At 45.6% G+C, this 23,076-nt stretch overlaps 1 protein-coding gene across 9 annotated transcripts in view; it reads left to right on the forward strand.

Annotated features, from left to right (window-relative positions):
• The window catches only part of NKTR (natural killer cell triggering receptor), a 55,608-nt gene that overhangs the window by 19,604 nt on the left and 12,928 nt on the right, over positions 1 to 23,076 (forward strand). For 8 of the 9 annotated variants that reach the window (XM_081345601.1, XM_081345603.1, XM_081345604.1 and 5 more), the window contains 7 exons: positions 3,584 to 3,613; positions 5,596 to 5,741; positions 7,453 to 7,663; positions 9,120 to 9,272; positions 11,679 to 11,766; positions 14,972 to 15,117; positions 16,644 to 19,499. In XM_081345601.1, coding sequence (XP_081201727.1) covers positions 3,584 to 3,613; positions 5,596 to 5,741; positions 7,453 to 7,663; positions 9,120 to 9,272; positions 11,679 to 11,766; positions 14,972 to 15,117; positions 16,644 to 19,499 — 3,630 coding nt within the window. Of the gene's footprint in view, positions 1 to 1,847; positions 3,614 to 5,595; positions 5,742 to 7,452; positions 7,664 to 9,119; positions 9,273 to 11,678; positions 11,767 to 14,971; positions 15,118 to 16,643; positions 19,500 to 23,076 lie in introns of those variants that run through there. The other variant, XM_081345607.1, reaches the window with a different exon arrangement.

Consider the following 23,076-nt stretch of genomic DNA (forward strand, 5'->3'; position numbering starts at 1 on the left):
AAAATATTTCATAATTATTGATGGGATACTTTCATTTAGAACTGAGGATGTTACACTGACTCTCAATCTAACAATCTCTTGGTATTTTTTTTTCTAATTCAGGATTTCAGTTCAGTCACTTTGGTTGCAGTTTAAACTACACAATTCTGTTCTTGTCCTCATTAGATTTGGTTGTTTTATAGAGAGAGGAACTGGGGCTGAGTGACCCTGCCAAGATCACTCCTCTTTATTTGGGTCAGAAATAACATTTGAGCTTATGGACCTCAATTACAAATGTTTAATTTATATCCATATATTTAATTCCCCTATTTAATTCATACATATGAAATTCACTTCACGTACAGTCTATGCGATTAGACCCAGTCGTAGCAATAACACATTTAATGGCCACTTGCCAGCAAGGTAATGCTTAATACTTCTGCTCCACATTTCTGAATATTTTTTTTAGTGTTTGGAACACATAAATGTGTGCTAATGATCTCTCTTCTGTATGTTCCTTTCTTTGCAAAAAATGTAAAGCTGTTCCAATAGAATAATGCCGCTTAATCTTTTAGACCACTTAAGGAAGAAAGAACACGCTTGTCTCCTAGTCCTTGCTTTGTGCCCGACAGATCTTTCCGACCTCACTTTGCAAAAAGGAACAATAATCATATGAATTCGCATTTCTGCTTCCTAAATCCAGAGCTCTAATGGGCCCCGGAGTTCTTTATTCATTTTAGAGCTTAAAGAGCCGGGCAATTGCATGCTAATCCTTGCATGTTTTTCTGACTCTCAAAAGGTTTGAGAGCAGATGGGTTAAGCAAAATAACTGAGTTAGAAGGTGGTCTTCAACCCCCCCACCCCTGCTCAGGCAGGAAACCCTATTACCATTGGAGACAAAGGATTGCAGAGATTGCCCTGATCAGCAAATAATTCTGTTAACTTTTCTAGCTTTGCAGAAAGAAGTAGTGGGCAAGTGACCCTATTGACCGCAGGCCCTGAAACAACATCCCCCTTGGGGGCAGCAGGGTGGTGGGCCTCCAAACCAGCCTTAATTTTTGAGAGACAAAAAATGTGGCCCGATCAGTGTTCACAGTATTTCCAGCCAAAAAAGATCAGCGATTGTGGCTGGCAAGTCTCAACGTTGAGAGTATTTGGAAGGTACTTGCCCAAAGGCATATTCTGTGTGCCTTTCTCACCAAGCGTGTCTCAAACAGCACAGGTAGTCCTCGACTTACGGCCGGTTGCTTAGCAACTGTTCAAAGTTGTGACAGATCCCAAAAAAGCACTTGCGATCCGGATTCAACGTTCTGAAAGCTGCCTCCCCTTCACAGTCAAGTGATCATATTTGCAGTGGTTAGCAACTGGCTCCCGTTTACTGGGTCTCACACTGACAACGACAGGGATTTATGTTTTTGGGTGGAAACTGGGGTTCCCGTCTGGTATCGGGGGGGGGGGAAGGATGTTGCAGACAACAAGCGCCGCAAAATAAATAAATAAACACACACACACACACACACACACGGACACGGTGGCTCAGTGGGTTAGGACCCTGAGCTTGTCGATCAGATGGTTGGCAGTTTGGCGGGTCGAATCTCGAGTGCCGTGTAACAGTGAGCGCCTGTTACTCGTCCCAGCTTCTGCCAACCTAGCAGTTCTAAAGCACTTAAAAATGCAAGTAGAAAAATAGGGACCACTCCGGTGGGAAGGTAACAGCGCTCCGTGCGCCTTTGGTCTCTAGTCATGGTGGCTATGACCACGGAGACATCCTCGGACAAGCGCTGGCTCTTCAGCTTTCAAACGGAGATGAGCACCAGCCCCTAGAGTTGGAAATGACTAGCACGCATGTGTGGGGGAACCTTTACCTTTTACCTTATACACACACACACACACACACACATCAGGTCGGCCACTGATAACTTGCCTAATGACCGTCACAATTTATGACCATAATTGCAGGAACAATTATGACATAACTTGACTACCTACACTGATAATCCTCGATTCAACAACAGTTTATTTAGTGACCTTTAGTGAAGTTACAGCGCCACTGGAAAAAGTGACTTAGGATCGCAGCATCCCCAGGGCCACGTTACGTGATCAGAATTCAGACCCTTGGCAACTGACCCATATTTATGACGATTGCAGTCGTGCGATCCCCTTTTGTGACCTTCTGACAAGCAAAGTCAACGGGGAAGTCGGATGCACCTCTCCATGTGACTGACAACTGCAGCGATTCACTTAACAGCTGTAGCAAGAAAGGTCCTAAAATGGGGCAAAACTCATTTAGCAACTATTCTCACTTAGCAACTAAAATTTTAGGCTCAGTTGCGATCGTAAGTCAAGGACTACCTGTATTTGGGATATAATCTCCACCCTTATTCCCATTAGACTGCCCTTTAGTTAAAATGATCCAAGGAACAGCTGCTGAGTTCTTAGACTCAAAATACAAAATGATTAATACCCTGCTTGGGAAGAATTGAAACTCAGTTGTGTATTTTGGCTTGCTTCTTTGTTGTCGCTCTTCCCCCAAAGATAACTCTGGCAAAAAATAAAGACTATTTAAACATTTTGCAAAAGTATCTCAGGATGATATATTGCTTTATAGCTAATTAACACAGAGGCATTTTCCACAGTAACTTGAACGAGCACTTCCTGATAATTCAGTTGGTAGCCACCATGTTGTATTTGAAAACAATCCCTTCCCCTAACAAATAAAATGCAGATTATTTTCAAGGCCCACTAATTCCTCTCTGCAGGTTCTCAATAGATATTGGGCTATCGTCCTTTTTAAAAAAAGTTCCTTGTATTTTAGCATAGAGAGTAAAATCACAAGATAGACTCTTAAAGCCTTAACCACCATACATGTTATTTCAAGTAAATCTGCAATCAATTTGATGGCATTTATTCCTCGGCAGATAAGCATACAATTGCAGCCTTTGCCATATAAGCTTAACGTTCTGACCTTGTTTGGGATTGCAGTTTAACATCATCCCCCACCCATCCATCCACTCCCTTGAAGGATGAGCAGTGGCTTTATATTCTTGAAACACAGACTTCAAAAAAAGGCATAAAAGCCTCTTTATTCTAAAGGTTGACAGTCCATCAATTGGAATGCTAATTTTCCAAAGCTGTGAACCGTTTCGTGTGGATTTGTAGACTTAGAAAAATAACTGGGGGACAAGGTGGTTTGAAACTATCCTGTATTTGTGTGCCTAATATATTTTAAAGAAGGTGCTTTTGTGCAGTAACAAACATATGAGCGGCCTCTAATTTATTCTCTACTGTTGCCAAGATCCAGATTGTAATTGTAAATAGTTCAGATGTGAATCCATGATAGTTTGTTCAGTTGGTAAAACAGAGACACTATACCATAGGCATTTAATTTCAATCAAAAATGGAGTTCAAGTGTAGCGTTATATTGTAGTGTATGACAAGTGATACATTTCCTGAGTTTAGTACCAATAAGTTTACCTATTAAATTAACTATGTTTTTTCTTCCCTTACTTTTTTTCATCTGCCTTTTATCTCCTCATCTGAAAACCTGATTTTCCTTCCCCCCTCCCCCAACAATAAACGCCTTGTGTATATTGATGCCGAACAGAACTACAAAGCCTGCTCCTCACCTTGATAGGTAAGACCCCATCCATATTCTTTCCCGTTAGGAGCTTTGTATTGGACTTAGAAAAACTAGATTGCTTTCAACTTGAGCTTTATTGCCATCCTATCACAAATTTATAGCAATATTGTCCTGAAGGGTCCTGGAGAGAAAAAGCAAGTTGAGGAAAAAACTCTTCTATTCAAAAAGAGGCAGGTTGATTTAATGCAGGGGTAGGCCTCCTTGGCTCTTTTATGACTTGCGGAATTCCTGAGCCAGCCATGCTGACTCAGGAATTCTGGGAGTTGAAGTCCACGAGTCATAGTGGTTAAGGCACCTTGTTAAAAGCCAAGAGACTGTGAGTTCAAGTCCTGTGTTAGCCCTGAAAGCCAGCTGGGTGACTGGGCCAATCGCCAGGAGAGGGTGAGTTCTAGTCCCATCTTAGGCATGAAGGCTGGCTGGGTGATTTTGGGCTAGTTAGTCAGTGGAGGTGGTGGATTGTAGTCTGCCTTAGGTAAGAAAGGGTGAGTTGGGGCCAATCTGCAGGAGGTAGTAAGTTTTCTAGGCCCGCCTTAGGCGTGAAAGCCGGCTGGGTGACTTTGGGCTAGTCCTTCTCTCTCTCAGCCCAGCCTTCCTCACAGGGGGGCTGTTGTGGGAAAAATGGGAGGAGTTAGGAGTATTAGGGATGTTTGTTGGCTTGAGTTATTTATAAAAATAATAAAGATGGGACAGATAATGAGAAAGGTGGAGGAACAAGACTCCCAATCACGTGGTGTGGATCTAAAACCTTTGGGGGTGATGCGTTCCTTGTAAAAAAAATAATAAAGTTGGGATATAAATAAATAACCTAATAAGCTAATATTGATAATTATTGGGTTCTTTGTTTGGGGTTGACTGGGTCTAATGAACTGCCTCACTATGAGGACTCTGTTTCAAAGTATGACATCCGTAGCCCTAAGTGCAAATAAACATTTAAACATTTAATTTAATATCCTTAATTTCTAAGTTTGCAGGACTTTAATTATTTAAACCCACCCTTTCCCTCAATTATCCATTGTTTCAGTCATCCCAACTCCAGCAAGGGTAATGCGTTCTGCTTCGCTGATTTGTTTTGTCTTTAAAAGGGAAAAGGATTCTTTTTAAGAAAAAAGAAAAAAATTAAACCTGGGTGAATCATTATCACTAGATTGGGAGCGGGGGTCTTTACCACCATTACTTTTTTGTCTCTCCCTGGAGAGCTGGTTGTTTGTGTTGAAAAACAGACAGAGAAAGGTGATTTTTTTTGCGGGAGGTGGGGGGGCAAAGCTCCATAAGTACCACAAATAAGGAGAATCAACCTGAGGGAGTTAATTTCATCCCCAGCAAAAGTAGGTTATGGTGGGGGCTAAATGTAGTTTCCTCTGTTTGACGTAAGGTGCTCATTTGGACAATTAAAGGAGTCCTCGACTTACAGCCATTCATTTAACGAACATTGGAAATTACAATGGCACTGGGAAAAAGTGGTTTGTGACCGTTTTTCACACTTAAAACCATCGCAGCATCCCCATGGTCATGTGATCAAAATTTGGCCACTTGGCAACTGACTCATATTTATGCCATTCGCAGCATCCCAGGGCCATGTGATCCCCTTTGGCCGCATTCTGACAAGCAGAGTCAGTGGAGTAGCCAGATTCACTTAACAACCGTGTTACCAACTTCCGTGATTCACTTAACTGTGGAAAGACAGGTTGTAAAATTGGGCAACTCTCACTTGACAGCTCTCTGGCATAGCAATGTTAATTTGAGGCTCAATTGTGGTGTGAAATTTGGGGTCTCAATTTCTCTCAAACCAGCTTAACCCGTCTTGCTTAGCAACAGAAATTATGGGCTCTATTGCTGTCATAAGTCAAGGACTACCTGTAGACGGTTGTAGGAAACCCATGCAATACACCCAAATAAGAATTCAGCATGAACACAACCAGCCAAGTTCCCCCCTTTTGTACAGTCTAGTCTACCTTTGGCATTTTCTGTTTTTGTAGTGTCCATGTCGTCTTTGGACTTGTCATTTCTGGTTTTGAAGTCATAGAACAAATCGAAAATCTGAAAACTGATTCTGCCAGTAGGCCATATGCCGACGTGCGTGTCATTGACTGTGGGGTCCTGGTTACCAAATCGGCAAAGGATGGTAAGCCTTTTTTTCAAGGGAGACATGCTTCATGACAAAAAGGATCGTAGAATCTCTGCAAGATTGCATCTGGAAGCCACTTTCTGAAACTCTTGGAGTACATCGGTTGATACTGGTTGATACTGGTTGATACTGTCATCTTCACTCTGGCCAGATTCTGCTGTGACCCTAGGGAAGGTTTTATTGGATGCTGAGTTCTGAATCAAAAAAAATATAGAGCAGAATATTTACTTGTAAATAAAGCCGTGTGTAAATCTATTCAGTACCTATTATATGAAATTATCGATTGGAGAGAATATTTGTAGCGCAGAATTGAGCTGTGGGGTCCCTGGTGCTCTCTGAGCTTGGTGGTTTTCTTGCAGACATTTCACGATCCAACTAGGCAACATCATCCATGATACAAGGAAGGGAGGAGGAGGAGGAGGACGACTGTGGGGTCCTTGGTGCTCTCTGAGCTTGGTGGTTTTCTTGCAGATATTTCACGACCCAACCAGGGAACATCTTCAGTCATCTCTCCCTTCTAACACAGATGATGTTTCCTAGTTGGTTCATGAAACATCTCTTAAGAAAACAGCCAAGGTCAAAGAGCACCAAGGATGTCCCAGTCTTCGTCCTACTCCTCCACAAACCATGCTCCTTTCTCCTACTGACTGTTTTACCTAGTTTGAAATATCGCCAAGGAAACGACCAAGGTCAGCGAGCACCAAGGATTCTGTAATCCTCCTCCTCCTCCTCTCCACACACCCCACTCCCTCCTAGTACCAATTGGGTCGTGAAATGCCTGCAAGAAAACAGCCAAGCTCAGAAAGTACCAAATCCTTCTCTTTCTCTTTTTCTCTCCTTTTCTTTCTCTCCACACACCCCACTCCCTCCTAGTACCAAAGATGTTACCCAGTTGGGTCGTGAAATGCCTGCAAGAAAACAACCAAGCTCAGAAAGTACCAAGTCCTCCGCTACCTCCTCCTCACAAACCCCACCGTCTTTTTAGCATTGATGATATTATATTTATTTATTTATTTATTTATTTATTTATTTATTTATTTATTTATTTATTTATTTATTTATTTATTTATTTATTTATTTATTTATTTATTTATTTATTTATTTATTTATTTATTTATGGGATTTATATCCGAAGGACTCAGGGCAGCTAACAACAAAACATATAATAAGTACAGAAATTAAGATAAAAATAAAATTAGAATCATCTGTGCAATAAATTAAAAATAAATTAAAAATTGTAAATATAATTAAAATGCCTGTCAGTCCGGCTCAGCCAGGTGGAAAAGGAGTGTTTTGAGGCCGCGGCGAAAGGACTGGAGATCTTGGGCCATCCGAAGCTCAGGGGGGAGCTGATTCCATAGGACTGGCGCTCCCACAGAGAAGGCCCTCCCCCTGGGGGTCGCCGGCCGACATTGCCTAGCCGACGGTACCCTGAGGAGGCCTTCTCTGTGTGAGCGTACTGGGCGATGGGAATTCGTTCCCATATTAGCTAGTTGGATAATGAAAAGTCTGCAACAAAAGCCACCAAGCTCAGAGAGCACCAAGGACCGCTGAGCTATAAATATTCTCCTTTGTCGATAACATGTACTATATGTAATTGTGACCCGAAAAATAGTGACCTGTGATTGTTAACTGTATTCCCGATAAATTGTCAATCCGTGTGATTTCTAAAGATCCTTAAAAACATAATGACTTTTCCCTTCCTAAGTGTTGGAGAAGAAGCGGAAAGCGTGGAGTCACTCAGAAGCTTCCAATAGCTCCTCCAGCAGCACATCCACATCCTCGGAATCTTCTTCCGACACCGAATATGAAAATGAACGAAGCAGAAGGAGGAAGAGGAAGAGGAGGAACAAAGCTAAACAGTCCAGGAAACGAAGACGGGAAGAGAGGAAAAAAGAGGAAACAAAAAATAAGCACAGGTCAGTCTGTGGAGATTCTCAGTCATCCAGGTCACAGTTGTCCCGAAGGTGCTTTTTTCAAAAGGCAACTGGACTTTGTTTTTGCTCGAAGATGTTTCGCTTCCATCCAAGAAACTTCTTCATTTCTGACTGATGGAAGGATTTATATTCCTCGCAGTCATTTAGTTGTTAGCACTTGAGTCCACTTGGAGATTATCTGTGCCTGAATAGGCAAATGGGTGTGGATCCTTCTTGGAACTGCTGAAAGGACTGTGTTGTAGACTGGGTATAGCTGATGTCGTATCCCTCCCCCTCTGTTGAGGGAGGGCTGTTCAGATTTGACCTAGATGGCCTCTTTGACCCCTTTTTCAAGCCAGTGGTCCTCCCTGTCCAAAATGTGGACTATGCTGTCTTCGAAAGAGCGGCCTTTGTCTTTTAAATGCAGATGGACTGCTGAATCTGGTCCCAATGGGTTTGCTCTATGTTTGTGCCATGTGTTTGTGAAGTGGTTGTTCTGTTTCCCCAATGTACAGATCTACACATGTGTTCTGTACCAGCCTGCTACCGGCCCTGCAGATAAGGCAGGGACAACCCCTTTTACAAGAAGGCAAGAGGCTGGAACTAAGCCTGCCAAATTTATTAACATAAAAACATAAACAGAGCAAAGAGAGCAAAGAGAGCAAACACGAACCATGAAACAGGAACTATTCAAACGGTTGCCTTCAGCAAACCAGCCCTCCCACGCATTCCCCTTTTATACAGTTCAGGGCGTGGCTTCTCTCTGCCTCCTTCCGAGGTGCCCCATTGCCTTCCTCTGTTTACTCCTGATTGACTGCCTCCTGCGTCGGGCGTCCTTGAACAGGGCCAGCTGTGGGTCATCTTCATCCACGCTGTCAGGCTCACACAGCTGGGTCTGCGTCGTGACCAGGTGGGAGGGGCCTGGCTGGGGGCTCTCATCAAGCTGTCCAACCCCCTCAGCAACCTCTCCAACACCCCCCTCCTCCTCCTCTGAATCATCCGACCCAACTGCCGAACCCACAGGCTGACCCTGAATCACAACAACATGGATCACTGCACTGTACTGCATATGCCACGTTGCTCAGATTGTGTCTGGGTGTTTTATCCTTGGGGTGGACAAGTTTCTGACTTAGCGTATTCTTGGGTCTGAAGTATATATGTATTTATACAGTAAAGTATATGCATATACAGGTCAGGCCTAGGAAAGTGTTGAATAATGGCAGCAAAACAAAGATCTTGATAGCAGAGAGAGCAACTTTAATTATCGAAAAAGGATTGAGTTGGATATACTTTTACAAAGGCAAGATGTGATTTGCTTACTTACATTGGTATCAAACCTGGAGAAGGTCAAGTTAATTTAATTTAGGAGATAGGCATTTACCTGCTGATCATTTTGCTTGCCTTTTGAAACGGGTGCAGATTAGCCTCAGTGGTCCTAAATCACTCTCTTTCCTTCTAGCCATTCCGACCGAAGCGACACAAATGAAAAATCAGCGGACCTGAATGTGAAAAGGGATAAACCTGTCGTCCGTCCGGAAGAAATACCTCCCGTGCCGGAAAACAGATTCCTGCTTAGAAGAGACGCACCCATCATAAATACAGAGCCAGATTTGTATGCATTGCGCTTGTTTTTAATTCTTTGTGTCTTGATTTGTAACCTAAGTGGCAGAACAAAATGTACCTATTTATATTTCAGACATTAATCAAAAAGATTGTATATTTTAGGAGCTGAAATCTTTCTTACTGGGAGGGAAGTTGTATCTTCCTTTGCCTCTTATTTTTAGTACAGATAGTCCTTGGCTTATGACCACAATTGAACCCAGCATTTATATTGCTAAGCAAGACAGTTGTTAAGTGAATTTTGCCCTATTTTATGACCTCTCCTGCCTCAGTTGTTGAGTAAATCACTGAAGTTGTTATGTTTGTAATATGGTTGTTAAGTGGATCCATTTTCCTTATAGACTTTTCTTGTCAGAAGGTCGAAAAAAGGGGATCACATGACCTCGGGGCATTGCAGCTGTCATAAATATGAGCCGGTTGCCAAACATCCAAATTTGGATCATATGTCCATGGAGATGCTGCAATGGTTTTAAATGTGAAAAAGATAAGTCACATTTTTCAGGGCCTTTGTTACTTTGAACGGTCACTAAATGAATGGTTGCAAATCGAGGACTACCTGTAACATCCTGCAGTAATGAAGACAAGACTGTCTTTTATTTCCGGTTCTGGCTAAACAAGGGCCTGTTTGAAATCTTACAAACTTTGATTCGCTCAAAAACTGACTAGTTGAAATATATATTAAAAAAATGAGAAATGTCATAGGCTCTTCTCAGTTCTTGGACCACAAGATTAAGTCTCTCATAATATCATTTGTGGGGTCCATGGTGCTCTCTGAGCTTGGTGGTTTTCTTGCAGACGTTTCGTGACCTGACTTGGTAACATCATCAGTGCTAGAAGGGAATAGTATTTGAACTTCCAGCACGGATGACGTTACCTATCTGGGTCAAGAAATGTCTGCAAGAAAAAAAACAAAGCTCAGAGAGCATCAGAGACCCCACAGCCCCATCATGTTACACACTGTTATTGCACAAGCTGTGTTGGTTTAAACGCCTTTATAGCATTGGGCCCAGGTTACCCAAGGAATAGTCTCACCCCAGTGGAATTGGTCCACCTCACTTGTTCCTCCAGAAGGATTGTTCTGTGTATCCCGTCAGTAAAGGAATTCTAGCCAGCGGGGGTCCAAGAGAAAGAGGCCTTTCTGCTTTGGCTCCTGCCCTCAAACATCATGCCTCTCCCCGAAGTGAGATCCACATCCACCCTTCTGACCTTCCGCAGAGATAGGATAAGCCCGGTTCTGCCAGCTGACCTGGTGTCTCATTGGAGGCATCCCACTCTGGTTCAAGGAGAGAGACCAGAGCCAGCTCCTCCCCATGTGCATCTTACTCCCTTCCTTGCCACCTTGGTTAATTTGGTCTACTCTAATGTTCATATTTATTATAGGAATAATGTCATAAATAATTTATCTGTGAGGGAAATGGGGGGGAGTTTAGGCAGGTAGGGAGAAAAGAGAGAGAAAAGATGGGTGGGTGGGTGGATGGATGGACAGATTGACATAGGATAGATAAATTGATAATTGATAGGCACAGAAGAATAGATGATAGATAGATAGATAGATAGATAGATGGATGGATGGATGGATGGATGGATGGATGGATGGATGGATGGATGGATGGATGATTGAGTAGATGGATGGATGGATAGATAGATTGAAAGATATACGATTGAATAGATAGATACGATAGTAGATATATGATTGAATAGATGGATGGATGGATAGAAATAGCCAAATGGATGGATGGGTGGATAGATAGATACGATAGTAATACGATTAGATAGAGAGAGAGAGAGAGAGAGAGAGATATGATTGAATAGATGGATGGATAGATAGAGATGATTGAATAGATAGATAGATACAATAGTAGATATACGATTGAATAGATGGATGGATGGATGGATGGATAGAAAGACAAATGGATGGATGGATAGATAGATATGATAGTAATATGATTAGATAGATAGATAAAAGATATACAATTGAATGGATGGGTGGATAGATAGATATGATAGATATGATAGTAATATTAGATAGATAGATAGATAGATAGATAGATAGATAGATAGATAGATAGATAGAAGATATATGATTGAATAGATGGATGGATAGATAGATAGAGATGGATTTTAACATTTAATGGTTTATCTTGTCTTTACCTGGTTGTGTGTCACATGGAATCGCCTTCTGGCGAGATGAGCAGCGTCTACCGTAATAAAACGAGGCCGTCTGCAGGAGAGAGTCCCACCTGGGACCCCCGACTGGGCTAACAACAAAGATAAGCAGTTAGTTGCATGGCTGTTGACCGCACCCGCTCAGTTTAGAGGCCATACCTTTGATTAGAAGAATCCTGCTTGTAACTCCAGTTCATTTTTCCTGATACTTATTTTCTTCTGAATATTTTAGGAAACCCATTGACGCAGGACCCGCTCCGGGTGACCAGAAGCCTTCGGTGTCAAAATCTGGAAGAAAAATCAGAGGGAGAGGCACAATAGTATGTTGTTGTTTTAATTTCAAATTTGGAGAGTTTTATTGGAGAGTTTTATTTTCAAAAGCAAATGAAAGGTTGCTCTTGCTTGATTAACTTAGTCACGGGGCGTAGATTTGGGCCTTGCGGACCTAAGGTCAGCTTCTGTTCACCTGGGCACTCACTGAAATTGCAGAATGGTTACAAGTGTATTCTGACACCTAAAGAAATAGTAAGAATGAAAAACAGGCAGCATTGGAAAACTATATTTGTACAGGTAGTGCTCGGCTTACAACAGATTGTTTAGTGACCGTTCAAAATTACAATGGCCCTGGAAAAAGGGGACTTAATGGACATTTTTCACACTTTAACGACCATTGCAGCAACCCCCGTGATCACATGATCAGTATTCGGGTGCCTGGTAACTGATTTCGTATTTATGATGGTTGCTGTGTCCTGGGGTCGTGTGATCCCTTTTTGGCGATCTGACGAGCAGAATCATCAGGGAAGCCAGATTCACTTAACAACCAGGTTACTGACTTAACACGTGCAGTGATTCAGTTAATAACGGTGGCAAGAGAAATGGTAAAAGGTGGCAAAACTCACCTAACAAACGTTTTACTTAGCAACTGGTTTTGGGCTCAATTATGGTCGTACGTTGAGGACTACCTGTACTATTAACTAATGACTTACTGAAACCTGAAGTCAGACAATATTTTAGACAAAAAGTGGATATGAATTTTGCCTCCTTGCACTTCGAAGTTCAATTCTGCTGTAATTTCATTTTCTGGAAGGCTTCATACAAAGTCTATCTTACAAATTAAGAATGAATTTACAGGTAATCCTTGACTTAGGACCATTTGAAGTTATATCAGACCTGAAAAAGGGATTTAAGACCTGGACATAATGTCCTGACGATCACGTGCTGCCGCCTGCTGGTCACAGGATTGTGCTTCCGGCATTCATCATCAGCTGTTTGGAGCATCCCAGCAGTCATTTGATTGTGTTTTACAACAGTTTTACCCCAAAACCGGCACATCTTGTTTTCAGCAAAGCGGTGCCACAGGGAACAGTTAACTGCTGTGATGTTCACCACTACCTCAAAAGTCATAAAATCGGGTTGGTCATATGACCGACCCATATTACGACAGATGACCAAAATGGACAGAGGATCATATGATGGTCGCAACTGGGGGACTAGCTGTCCTTTTCTATTCTGCAGACCGAATTCTCTTGCACACCAGGTCCTTTTCCTTCCTTAGCCCATATGTGCAAGCCATCTTAATTACTCCTGAAAGTGGGCAAGTAACAGATTAACCATAGCAAAGTTGGAAGGGGGCTTGGAGGTCTTCTAGTCCAACACCCTGCTCAAGCAGGAGGACCTGTAGCAGAGGTCAACAACCATTCTCGGTTGGGGGGGCCAAAGGAAAAGGGGGGGAAAAGCATATTAGATGGATGTGTGCCCGTGCGCACAAGGCCGCAAGCACATGTGTGCGGCAAATGGGCTGGGGCAAGTGCCCATGTGATACTAGCCCTGCCCCATTCTTGCATGGCACAACGCCTCATTTCTGTGCCGTTTTTGTGCTTGCAGCACAGCGGCACCCATTTTTGCGCCCCATGGCATGGCAGTGTCCTGTTTCCATGGCGCGTCATCTGTTTTTGTGCCTTGCAGCATGGCGGTGGCCCATTTTTGTTCACCTCAGCGAGGCACAACCCATTTTCACGCCCCAAGGCATGGCAGCATCCCGTTTTTGCGCCCCGTGGCACAGTGTCCTATTTTCGTGGCCACGGTGCTAGCAGGAGTAAGGTGGTGTGCGCACACGTGCACGCACTGGCCAGCCTGTCCTGCAACCTAGTGGCCAGTAGGCCACAGCCCACTACCGGCCCACGGCCCACAGGTTGGGGACCCTGCCCTATACCATTTCAGTCAAGTGGCTGTCCAGTTTCTTTTTAAAAACCTCCAGTGTTGGGGAATCCACAATTTCTGGAGGCAAGTCATTCCACTGATTAATTATTCTCACTGTCAGGAAATGTCTCCTTAGTTCCAGATTGCTTCTCTCCTTGATTAGTTTCCATCCATTGCTTTTTGTCCTGCCTTCAGATGCTTTGGAGAATAGCTTGACTCCCTCTTCTTTGGGGCAGCCCCTGAGATATTGGAACACTGCTCACCCCTAATCCTTCTTGTTATTAAACTAGACATACCCAATTCCTGCAACTGTTCTTCATGTTTTAGCCTCCAGTACTCTAATCATCTTTGCTGCTCTTCTCTGCATTCTTCCTTTTTTACACTGTGGCAACTAAAACTGGATGCAGTATTCCCAGTGTGATCCTGCCAAGGCCTTATAAAGTACAAAGGTAAAGGTTCCCCCGCACATGCGTGCTAGTCGTTTCCAACTCTAGGGGCTGGTGCTCATCTCCATTTCACAGCCGAAGAGCCAGCGCTTGTCCGAGGACGTCTCCGTGGCCGGCATGACTAGACGCCAAAGGCGCAGGGAACGCTGTTACCTTCCCACCGGAGTGGTCCCTATTTTTCTACTTGCATTTTTACGGGCTTTCGAACTGCTAGGTGGGCAGAAGCTGGGACGAGTAACAGGTGCTCACTCTGCTACGCGGCACTCGGGATTCGACCCGCCAAACTGCCAACATTCTGATCGACAAGCTCAGCGTCCTAACCCACTGAGCCACCGCGTCCCTTTATAAAGTGCTACTAACACTTTATGTGATCTTGATTCTATCCTTCTGTTAATGCGGCTTAGGATTGCATTGGCTTTTTTTGGCTGCTGCCGCAGACTACTGGCTCATACTGAACTGATTGTTCACTAAGACTCCAAGATTTATTTATTTATTTTTATTTTAATCCCATTTATATCCCGCCGTTCTCCGAAGACTCAGGGCGGCTTACAATCTAAAACACAATAGCAATAGCCTTCATTCTATGTATATGCCTGCTTATTAGGGCTTTCACACACACACACCCCAAGTGGCATTATTACAAAGTCAGCTTAATTGCCCCCCAACAATCTGGGTCCTCATTTTACCTACCTCAGAAGGATGGAAGGCTGAGTCAACCTTGAGCCTGGTGGGACTCGAACCTGCACTAATTGCAGGCAGCTGGTGTTACTTAAGAAGGCATTAGCCCACTGCTCCACCAAGGCTCTGCTAGAGAGCCACTTTTCACTTAATCTCTAGATTTGGTGTACATTTGTTGTCCTTTTGCATTTTCTTTTTCTAGAGATACCATACACCACCTCACTCTCGCTCGTGCACGGAATCAGATAACAATGGAAGCAGTGAAACACCGCCCCACTGGAAGGAGGAAATGCAGAGATTGAGAACTTATAGGCCGCCCAGCGGAGAAAAGTGGAGTAAAGGAGACAAGTAAGAATTTGCTGACAATGTTGTCTTCCTGAAGGGTCATGTTTTGGGAGAAAAAACAGCTCAGAGAGCACCAAGGATCCCACAGAACTCCTACTCCTATTCCTCCCCCTCCTCCCTCCATTCTCCATATTGCAAACCCCACTTCTTTCTATCACTGATGATGTTACTTAGTTGGGTCACGAAATGTCTGCAAGAAAACCAAGCTCAAGAGTACCTCAAGAGCCCCACAGTTCAACTCTACATAGAGTACTGTAGTATTCTGTGGTATATTGTGACTGCTGGTTGTTCTTCTCTAGGAAGAGGCTACCAACAGACCTCTGTTTTTAGCTTTATTCAAGTTACTCATTCAGGGATTCTTTAATCTTTCGGGTGATGCTTAGAGCAGTTGCAGAGTTTAATGCCTAAGGCAGGGGTGTCAAACTCAATTTCATTGAGGGCCGCATCAGCATTGTGGTTGCCCTCAAGGGGCCGGGTGGGTATGGCCAGGGTGGGCGTGGCCTACTGGGTGGGCGTGGCTAGAGTGTATATGGCCTACTGGGTGGGCGTGGCCAGCTCTACATCATTTGCATTGAGGGTGCCTATGGGGCCTGGGCAGGAGTGGCACAGATCTGAGGGTCTCTGGCAGAAGGAGGATCTCTCTGGGCCAGGGCCAAGGCAGTGGGGGCCGTTCCCTCACTGTTTCCAGGATGGCTTTGCGGGCCACATGAAACCACTTTGTGGGCCGGATCCGGGCCCCGGGCCTTATGTTTGACATGTCTGGCCTAAGGGGAGCTAAGCACTGCACTTAAAAGAGGTCGTCACTTGCTCTTTGGATTACTTCGTTCGAATCGGGGGAAATAGATCATCAAAATGGTAGCACCAGTGCCCCTGAATCCTATTCAGTGCCCCTGAATCCACCCTGAGTCCTTCGGGAGAAGGGCGGTATATAAATAAAATTATTATTATTATTATTATTATTATTATTATTATTATTATTATTATTATTATTATTATTATTATTATTATTATTATTATTTATTATTATTATTATTATTATTATTATTATTATTATTATTATTATTATTATTATTATTATTATTATTATTATTAATTTCCAAATGTTAGAGCTGCAAGTCTTCTACTACAGGGTGTCTGAACAATTTAACCATAAACCAAATATAGATACGCCTTTTTCAGAACTATTGATGCACCCTCCCATCAGCTCTACTGGCAGGGAGATTTAATGGGACTCCTTATTTGCAGAGACTTTATCCTTGTTGATCCAGGGTAGTAGAAAATCTTCCTCATATGATACCCCAAGACCTGATCTGATAGCCCCAATCATTTCCAAATCCGAGGCCCAACTTTACGCTGATTTTGTTTAAAGGATGCTAACCCCAAATTCGCACATCAGGTGGCCAAATATCTTCACCTCCTAGTCATACAACTCTGCAAAACATTTAATTAGATATATTGTTTCCTATTACTTTTCCCCTTTCTTCAATGTACTAAACTATTTTAGTGTATTTTGATTTCTTTTTCCTTAGGCTGAGCGACCCAGGACGGTGGGATGAAAGAAGTCTATCCCCGCGGTCTCGTTCCTGGTCCCACAATGGCTTTTCAGACCTCAGTACCGCTCAGCACGTCGGCCACCGTAAAAAACACCGGAAAGAGAAAAAAGTGAAGCACAAGAAAAAGGCCAAAAAGCAGAAGCACTTGAAGAAGCACAAGCAAATGAAAAAGAAGCAGTCTCCTTCCACTGAGTTAGAATCCTCTCCTTCTTCTGCCAGAAGGAAAAAACCGTTGCGTGACCAGGAAAGAGCATCGCGTTCTTCCTCCCTGACATCTAAAGATGATTCTTCTAGAAGAGACTGGTCAAAATCCGACAGAGACAAGCGGAGCTCGGCCTCTCTCTCCAGCAGAGATTCTCGCTCGTACTATAAGTCTCGATCCCGAACGCGGTCCAGGTCTTATTCCCGTAGTTCTCAATCGAGAAACACTCGCATGTCCTCGCAGTCAAGGAGCCGGTCAAGATCCAGTTCTGCCTCAAAGCCAGTCAAAACAGTCTCCAACTCGCCCAAAAATGTGGTGGCTCATTTAAAGGAGTGCAAGCTGGTCTCCGTTGAACCGGTACGAACGGCGTTACCCCCAAACGATAAGCTCACTATTCAGCCTGTGGTTGCCGAAAGCCTTCCAGTCATCCCGCTGAGCGATAGTCCCCCACCTTCCAGATGGAAACCAGGGCAAAAACCGTGGAAACCGTCTTACGAGCGGCTTCAGGAAATGAAGGCCAAGGCTACTCACCTACCACCTGCTCAGACGAGTTACAGCTTAATCAGCATCAAAGAACCCGGCTCCTCCTCTTCCTATCCTAAACAGCAAAAGAGTTCGGAGAGCGATCGGAGCCGTTACTCCAAAATCCAGAGTAACAGAAGCTCAGGCAGCTGGTGGAAATACAGTAGCAGGACTTCACGAAGTCGGTCCTCCTCCAAGTCCTACTCACGATCAAGAAGCCCGTCCAGTTCGAGATCCCAATCCACCGTGAGATCCCGTTCGGGGAATCGCTTCCCCAGCGACCAGTCGTGCTACAGTGGATCCTCCTCTTACTTTTCGCTCAGCGAGGACGACCGGCAGAAAAGCCGGACGAAATTGGGATCCCGCGAGAGAAATTCCGAGCTGTCCAAGAAAAGACAGAGCAGTTCGGAAAGCACGCTTCCCTACGTGAAAGGCATGAGCTCGTTCAAGCCTAGAAGTGCAAGCAGATCCTCCGTCGAGTCCTCGATCGATAGTGAAAAATTGACTCCATCCCAGCCTGTCCAAGAAAAAGAACAATTAAGATCTGAAAAAGTGACCCGAAAGCAAAACAAAAGAAGTTCGGGTTGCAACCAGCACGATGTGAAACCTCGGCCCGGGCAGGATAGCAACCGTTCCAAACAAAAAGTTTTGAAAGAGAAATCTGAGAGACTCAGAAGTGGACGGAAAGCCAAAACGAAAAAGTGTGCAAGCGATGAGTGGGATTCCGAATCGAATTCTGAAAGAGACAGAACCCAAAACGACAAAGAAAACTCGAGGCTCTTGTCTGCAAAAGAGGAAGGCGAGGCCTCGTCGGACTCTGATACGGATCCCTGCCCACCCACCAAACAGAAGTCGAAATCTGAACCCGTCCCGGATGCGTCGAAAGGAACCAAGCATCCTTCCTCTTCAGACACGGAGACTTCCGATTCCGATGCAGGTTCCAGGGACAAATCCCGGAAGCCGAAGCGAAGTTCCAAGAAGTCCTTCCGCAAAGCCCACGCCAAAAAGTCGAAAGAAAAATCCAAAGGTAAAAAGGAGAAGAAGCACAAGGCCGGAAAACGTCAAGAGACATTCCACTGGCAGCCTCCCTTGGAGTTTGGGGAAGAGGAGGAGGAGGAGGAAGTCATTGCCAGAAAACCTGGAATAAAAGAAGAACGAGAGAAACATGCCAAAGACAAGGAAGCCAAAGGCAAAGACCCGGATTCCAAAAGTGATAAAACATCCAAAGACCAAGCGAAGGACGATCGGACGTCCCATGAAGAGCCTGCCCTCTCAAAGAGAGCAGCAAATCAGGCCTCCTCCGCTAGCCAGTTGAATAAACGCAGCGAGGAAAAAGCTGTTTCTTCAACTCCTGTTCCAAATCCAAAGAAAAGCACCTCTGTTTCCGGAAGTCCCACTGCAGCTCAGGAGAATAACAAAACTGAGCAGGATGCCATCCAGATGGATGATATGGAGATCTGTACTCCAGACCATAATTCGCCCTTGAAAGTGGATCTGGAACTTTCTCCAGTGAGCCTCAAGTTAAATTTCCAAGACGTGAAAGCCAGCACAAGCTCCCAGGTGCCGGTTAGCACCACCACCCGGAACATAAGGCAAGCCGTTGATGCTAAAGGACTGACTAGCCTCCAAGGAGGAAGCCAAGAACGAGATGGGGAAAAGCCGAAAGCCACCAGCAGCGTTGAAACTGTGGGGAAAATGGAAGTTTCTGAAAGTACATCGAGCAGTCTCGGGGACAATAAGTGGAAACCGTTACAGGGTGCTGGGAATCTGCAGCTCACCGTATCCACCGGCAATCTTGTTGAAATGAAAAACCTGGTTGCCGGTTCCTCGGAATCCAAGCCGCCGGGTTTAAGGATCGAGATAAAAAGTAAAAACAAGATTAGGCCGGGCTCCCTGTTTGATGAGGTCAGAAAGACGGCGCGTCTGAATCGGAGGCCACGGAACCACGAGAGCTCGAGTGAAGAAGACTCTGCGACACAAGAGGACAGCCAGTCCAGAAGTCGGAGTCGCTCACGGAGCAAGTCGGATGTTAAATCCAGGCACCGGTCAAGATCTCTGTCTTACAGTCACTCACGAAGTCAGTCGAGGAGCTCCACGTACTCTTATAGGTGAGTACATTTCTCTCTCTCTCTCTCCCCCTCTCTCTCTCTCTCTCCCTCTCTCTCTCTCTCTCTCTCTCTCTCTCTCTCTCCCTACATCCATCTGTCTCTCTGTCTGTCCATGCATTTATTTCCTGCCTTTTTATATTATTATTATTATTATTATTATTATTATTATTATTATTATTATTATTATTATTATTATTATTATTATTATTATTATTATTATTATTATTATCCCATTTATGTCCCGCTCTTCTCCGAAGACTTAGGGCGGCTTACAATCTAAGAAGCACAAATCAATGTGCTTAGCAATAACCTTCATTCTATGTATATGCCTGCTTATTAGGGCTTTCACCCCCCCCCAGCAGCATTATTACAAAGTCATTGCCCCCCAACAATCTGGGTCCTCATTTTACCTACCTCGGAAGGATGGAAGGCTGAGTCAACCTTGAGCCTGGTGGGACTCGAACCTGCACTAATTGCAGGCAGCTGGTGTTACTTAAGGAGGCACTAGCCCACTGCTCCACCATAAGTAACTCAAGACAGCGAACATATCCAGCACAGCTTCCTACTCCAGTTTTCCCCACAATAACACCCCTGTGAGGTGTGTTTGCCTGAGAGAGTGTGACAGGCCTAAGATTACCTACCTGGGTTTCATGACTCGGACTAGAACTCACCATCTCCTAGTGATTGGCCCAAAATTAACCACATAGCTTTCATCCCTAAGGCAAGACTCGAATTTGCTGTCTCTTGGTGATTGGCCCACAGTCATCCAGCCAGCTTTTGTGTCTTAGGTGTGGGGCTAGAACTTACGATTTCCTATAGATTGGCTCTAAGTCACCCAGCTACTTTTCATGTGTTAAGGTGGGACTAGAACTCACCAGAGTTAACGGATTAGATCTATTGAATGGAATGCTTAAAGTTTAAATAGATTAAATGTATTCTTAGCTCTGGTTAAAAAGAATAAGAAATTGAGGGAATAAATATATATATTAAGTTAGGAGGGATACATATTTTAAGTAGTATGTTATTTTTTGTAGTTCATGGCTTTTGTTTTTTCTTTTCTTTTTCATCTCTCTCTTCTCTTTCTTTCATCTATTTCTTAAGAAATATAAAAGTGTGAGAGGGCTTATATGGAAAAAATAGAATTAAATCCACCAATGTAAATGTAATCAATTGTTGAGAAAACTGTCACCAGTAAGAATATCTAGAACTTGGGGGGGGGGGAATAAGCTGAAACAAGTACTGTAACAGGATTTATGATAAGGCAACTAAAATGACTACCGTATATACTTGAGTATAAGCCGAATTTTTCAGCCCACTTTTCGGGCTGAAAAAATCCACTTCGGCTTATACTCCAGTCAACAAAAAAAAAGAACTTACCGAGGACTTGCGCGCGGCCGAGCTACTTTGCCTGACGCTGCTGGGGTCGCCCGGGCGCCTCTGCTCGCCCTCAGCAGCACCTGGCCCGGAATCACATGCGAAACAAGCCCGGCAGAGGAGCCGGAGCGGCGAGCAGAGGCGCCCGGCCCAGATCCTGCAAGGCCCGGCCGAGACGCGCCCCCAGCAGCGGAGCTGCTCCGGCTCCTCTGCCGGGCTTGTTTTGCATGTGAGCTACTTTGCCTGATGCTGAGAAGACCCGCTTGGGCACTCGGGTTGGTGTCAGTCTCCGCAGGCCCTTCTCGTTTCCAGGAACGTCAAGCGCGCTTGGCTCTCCACCCCCACGGCAGGGCAGGGCAGGGCAGAGACTTGCTCGCCCTTCTGACGGCCCTGAAGAGAAACGAAGGGCTTGCAAACTCCCCGCGAGAAGCTGGGCGAAGCGCGCGGCTGGGCGAGTGTGTGCCTGCGCGCGTATTTACGAAAGAAACGCTCCGAGAGTTCTTCTTTCTCCGCCCCCTTGGGGGGAACTCTAGCGACTGCTGTAGCCGCGCTTCTCTTCTCGGCTCCGAAAATAGGGATTTCTACTCTCTCTCTCTCTCTCTCTCTCCCCTCCCCACCCCGCATTCTCCTGCCTCTTCGATTGCGACAATAAAAGGGCGAAGGGTGCGCTGGTTTCTTCCTCCTTCCTCCCCCCCTCCCCTCCCCTCCCCGATTGTCAGGTGAGGCAGCTGGAGGTCTGGCCGGGAGATTGTAGCCGTTTTGAAACGCCGCGTCTTGAAACGCCCGATCAGCTGATTTTCGGGTGGAAGAGCCGCGGCTTGAATCTGTTTGCATCTGCCTGAATTAGACCGAAACGGCCTGAATTTGACCAGAGTTGCTTTGTAATGGCTGGAGGAACTGCAGAGGAGGTCTTGCCGGGAGATTGTGGCCGTTTTGAAACGCCGCGGCTTGAAACGCCCGATCAGCTGATTTTCGGGGCGGAAAGAGCCACGGCTTGAATCTGCTTGTATTTGTTTGAACTTAACCAGAAACGGCTCGTAATGGCTGGAGGAACTGCGGAGGGAGTGAATGCTCCAGCCTGGAATATTTGGAAAGGCTGGGGGAACCGGATGAACTGCAGCTTAAGCGACTGTTGCCGGAGGAGCCATGGCTTGAAACGCCCCAGTTTTGGGGCAGCGTTTGCTTGTTCCCTCCCTCCCTCCCTCCCTCCCTCCCCTTTCCCTCCTCTCTAAATCCTTCCTTCCTTCCTTCCTTCCTTCCTTCCTTCCTTCCTTCCTTCCTTCCTTCCTTCCTTCCTTCCTTCCTTCCTTCCTTCCTTCCTTCCTTCCTTCCTTCCTTCCTTCCCCAGCCCTAATCCGGAAAGTGGAAGGAAAGAAGAGTAAAGGCTGGGCGGAGGAGGAGGGGAAGTTTAAAAAGGGGGCGGCGTTCCCTTTAAAAAGCCGCCCGCCACGCCGCGCTCCCTCGCAGCACTCGCGGCGGCTGGCTTCTTGGCTCCCGGTCTCCCCCAGGCTTCCCGGCTGTGATTGGCGAGCGAGCCTCCCGAGCTCCGGCGGCCGTGAAATCAGCAGAAGCGGAGCAAGCAAAAGCAAAGGGGGAAGGAAGTTCACCAGCAGCACCTCGAGCCCGCTCCGAGCGCTGGCGGACGCGGAGCCGAAAGAGAAGCAGCATCTCTGCGCGCCCGGGCTGCTGGGGTGAAGTTGCAGCCGCCGCACCAACCAGCCGAGGAGAAGCAAGAGAAGGAAGTCGCCGCCGCTGCCCAGGCTGGGTTTCCTCGAAGGCTGCTGTTTGCACCCGGGAAGGAAAGTGCAGGAAAAAGGGCAAAGTGGCGAGCTAGCCCGGCATTCAACGTTTCTTCGCCGCTGCCATCCCCGAGAAGGTGAAGGGCTCCTATTTACAGCCACCCATCCGAGAGAAAAGCGGCTGTCGGTGCTTCGTCGGCCTTGATCCGGGACGCAGCCTGACCTCCCCTCGTCCCGGGAGACTCTCGCTTCCCCCCACCCCCCACCCTCCCTACATCCCGAGCCTTCCAGATCTTCGCCTGCCTACTCGCGAGCAGGCATGTTTTCCAGCCAATCCGGGCCTGGGAGCAGGGCGCCGGCGGCACGTCCACTTTCCCCGCACTCTCCGTTCAGACGGCGCCCTTTGAGCCTGGAGTGATGCGGACGTCGGAAAAGGGCGCCGGGCGAAAGCAGCGAAGCGGGAT

This window comes from Vipera berus, assembly GCF_964194415.1.
Source record: "Vipera berus genome assembly, chromosome: Z".
Lineage (NCBI taxonomy): Eukaryota > Metazoa > Chordata > Lepidosauria > Squamata > Viperidae > Vipera > Vipera berus.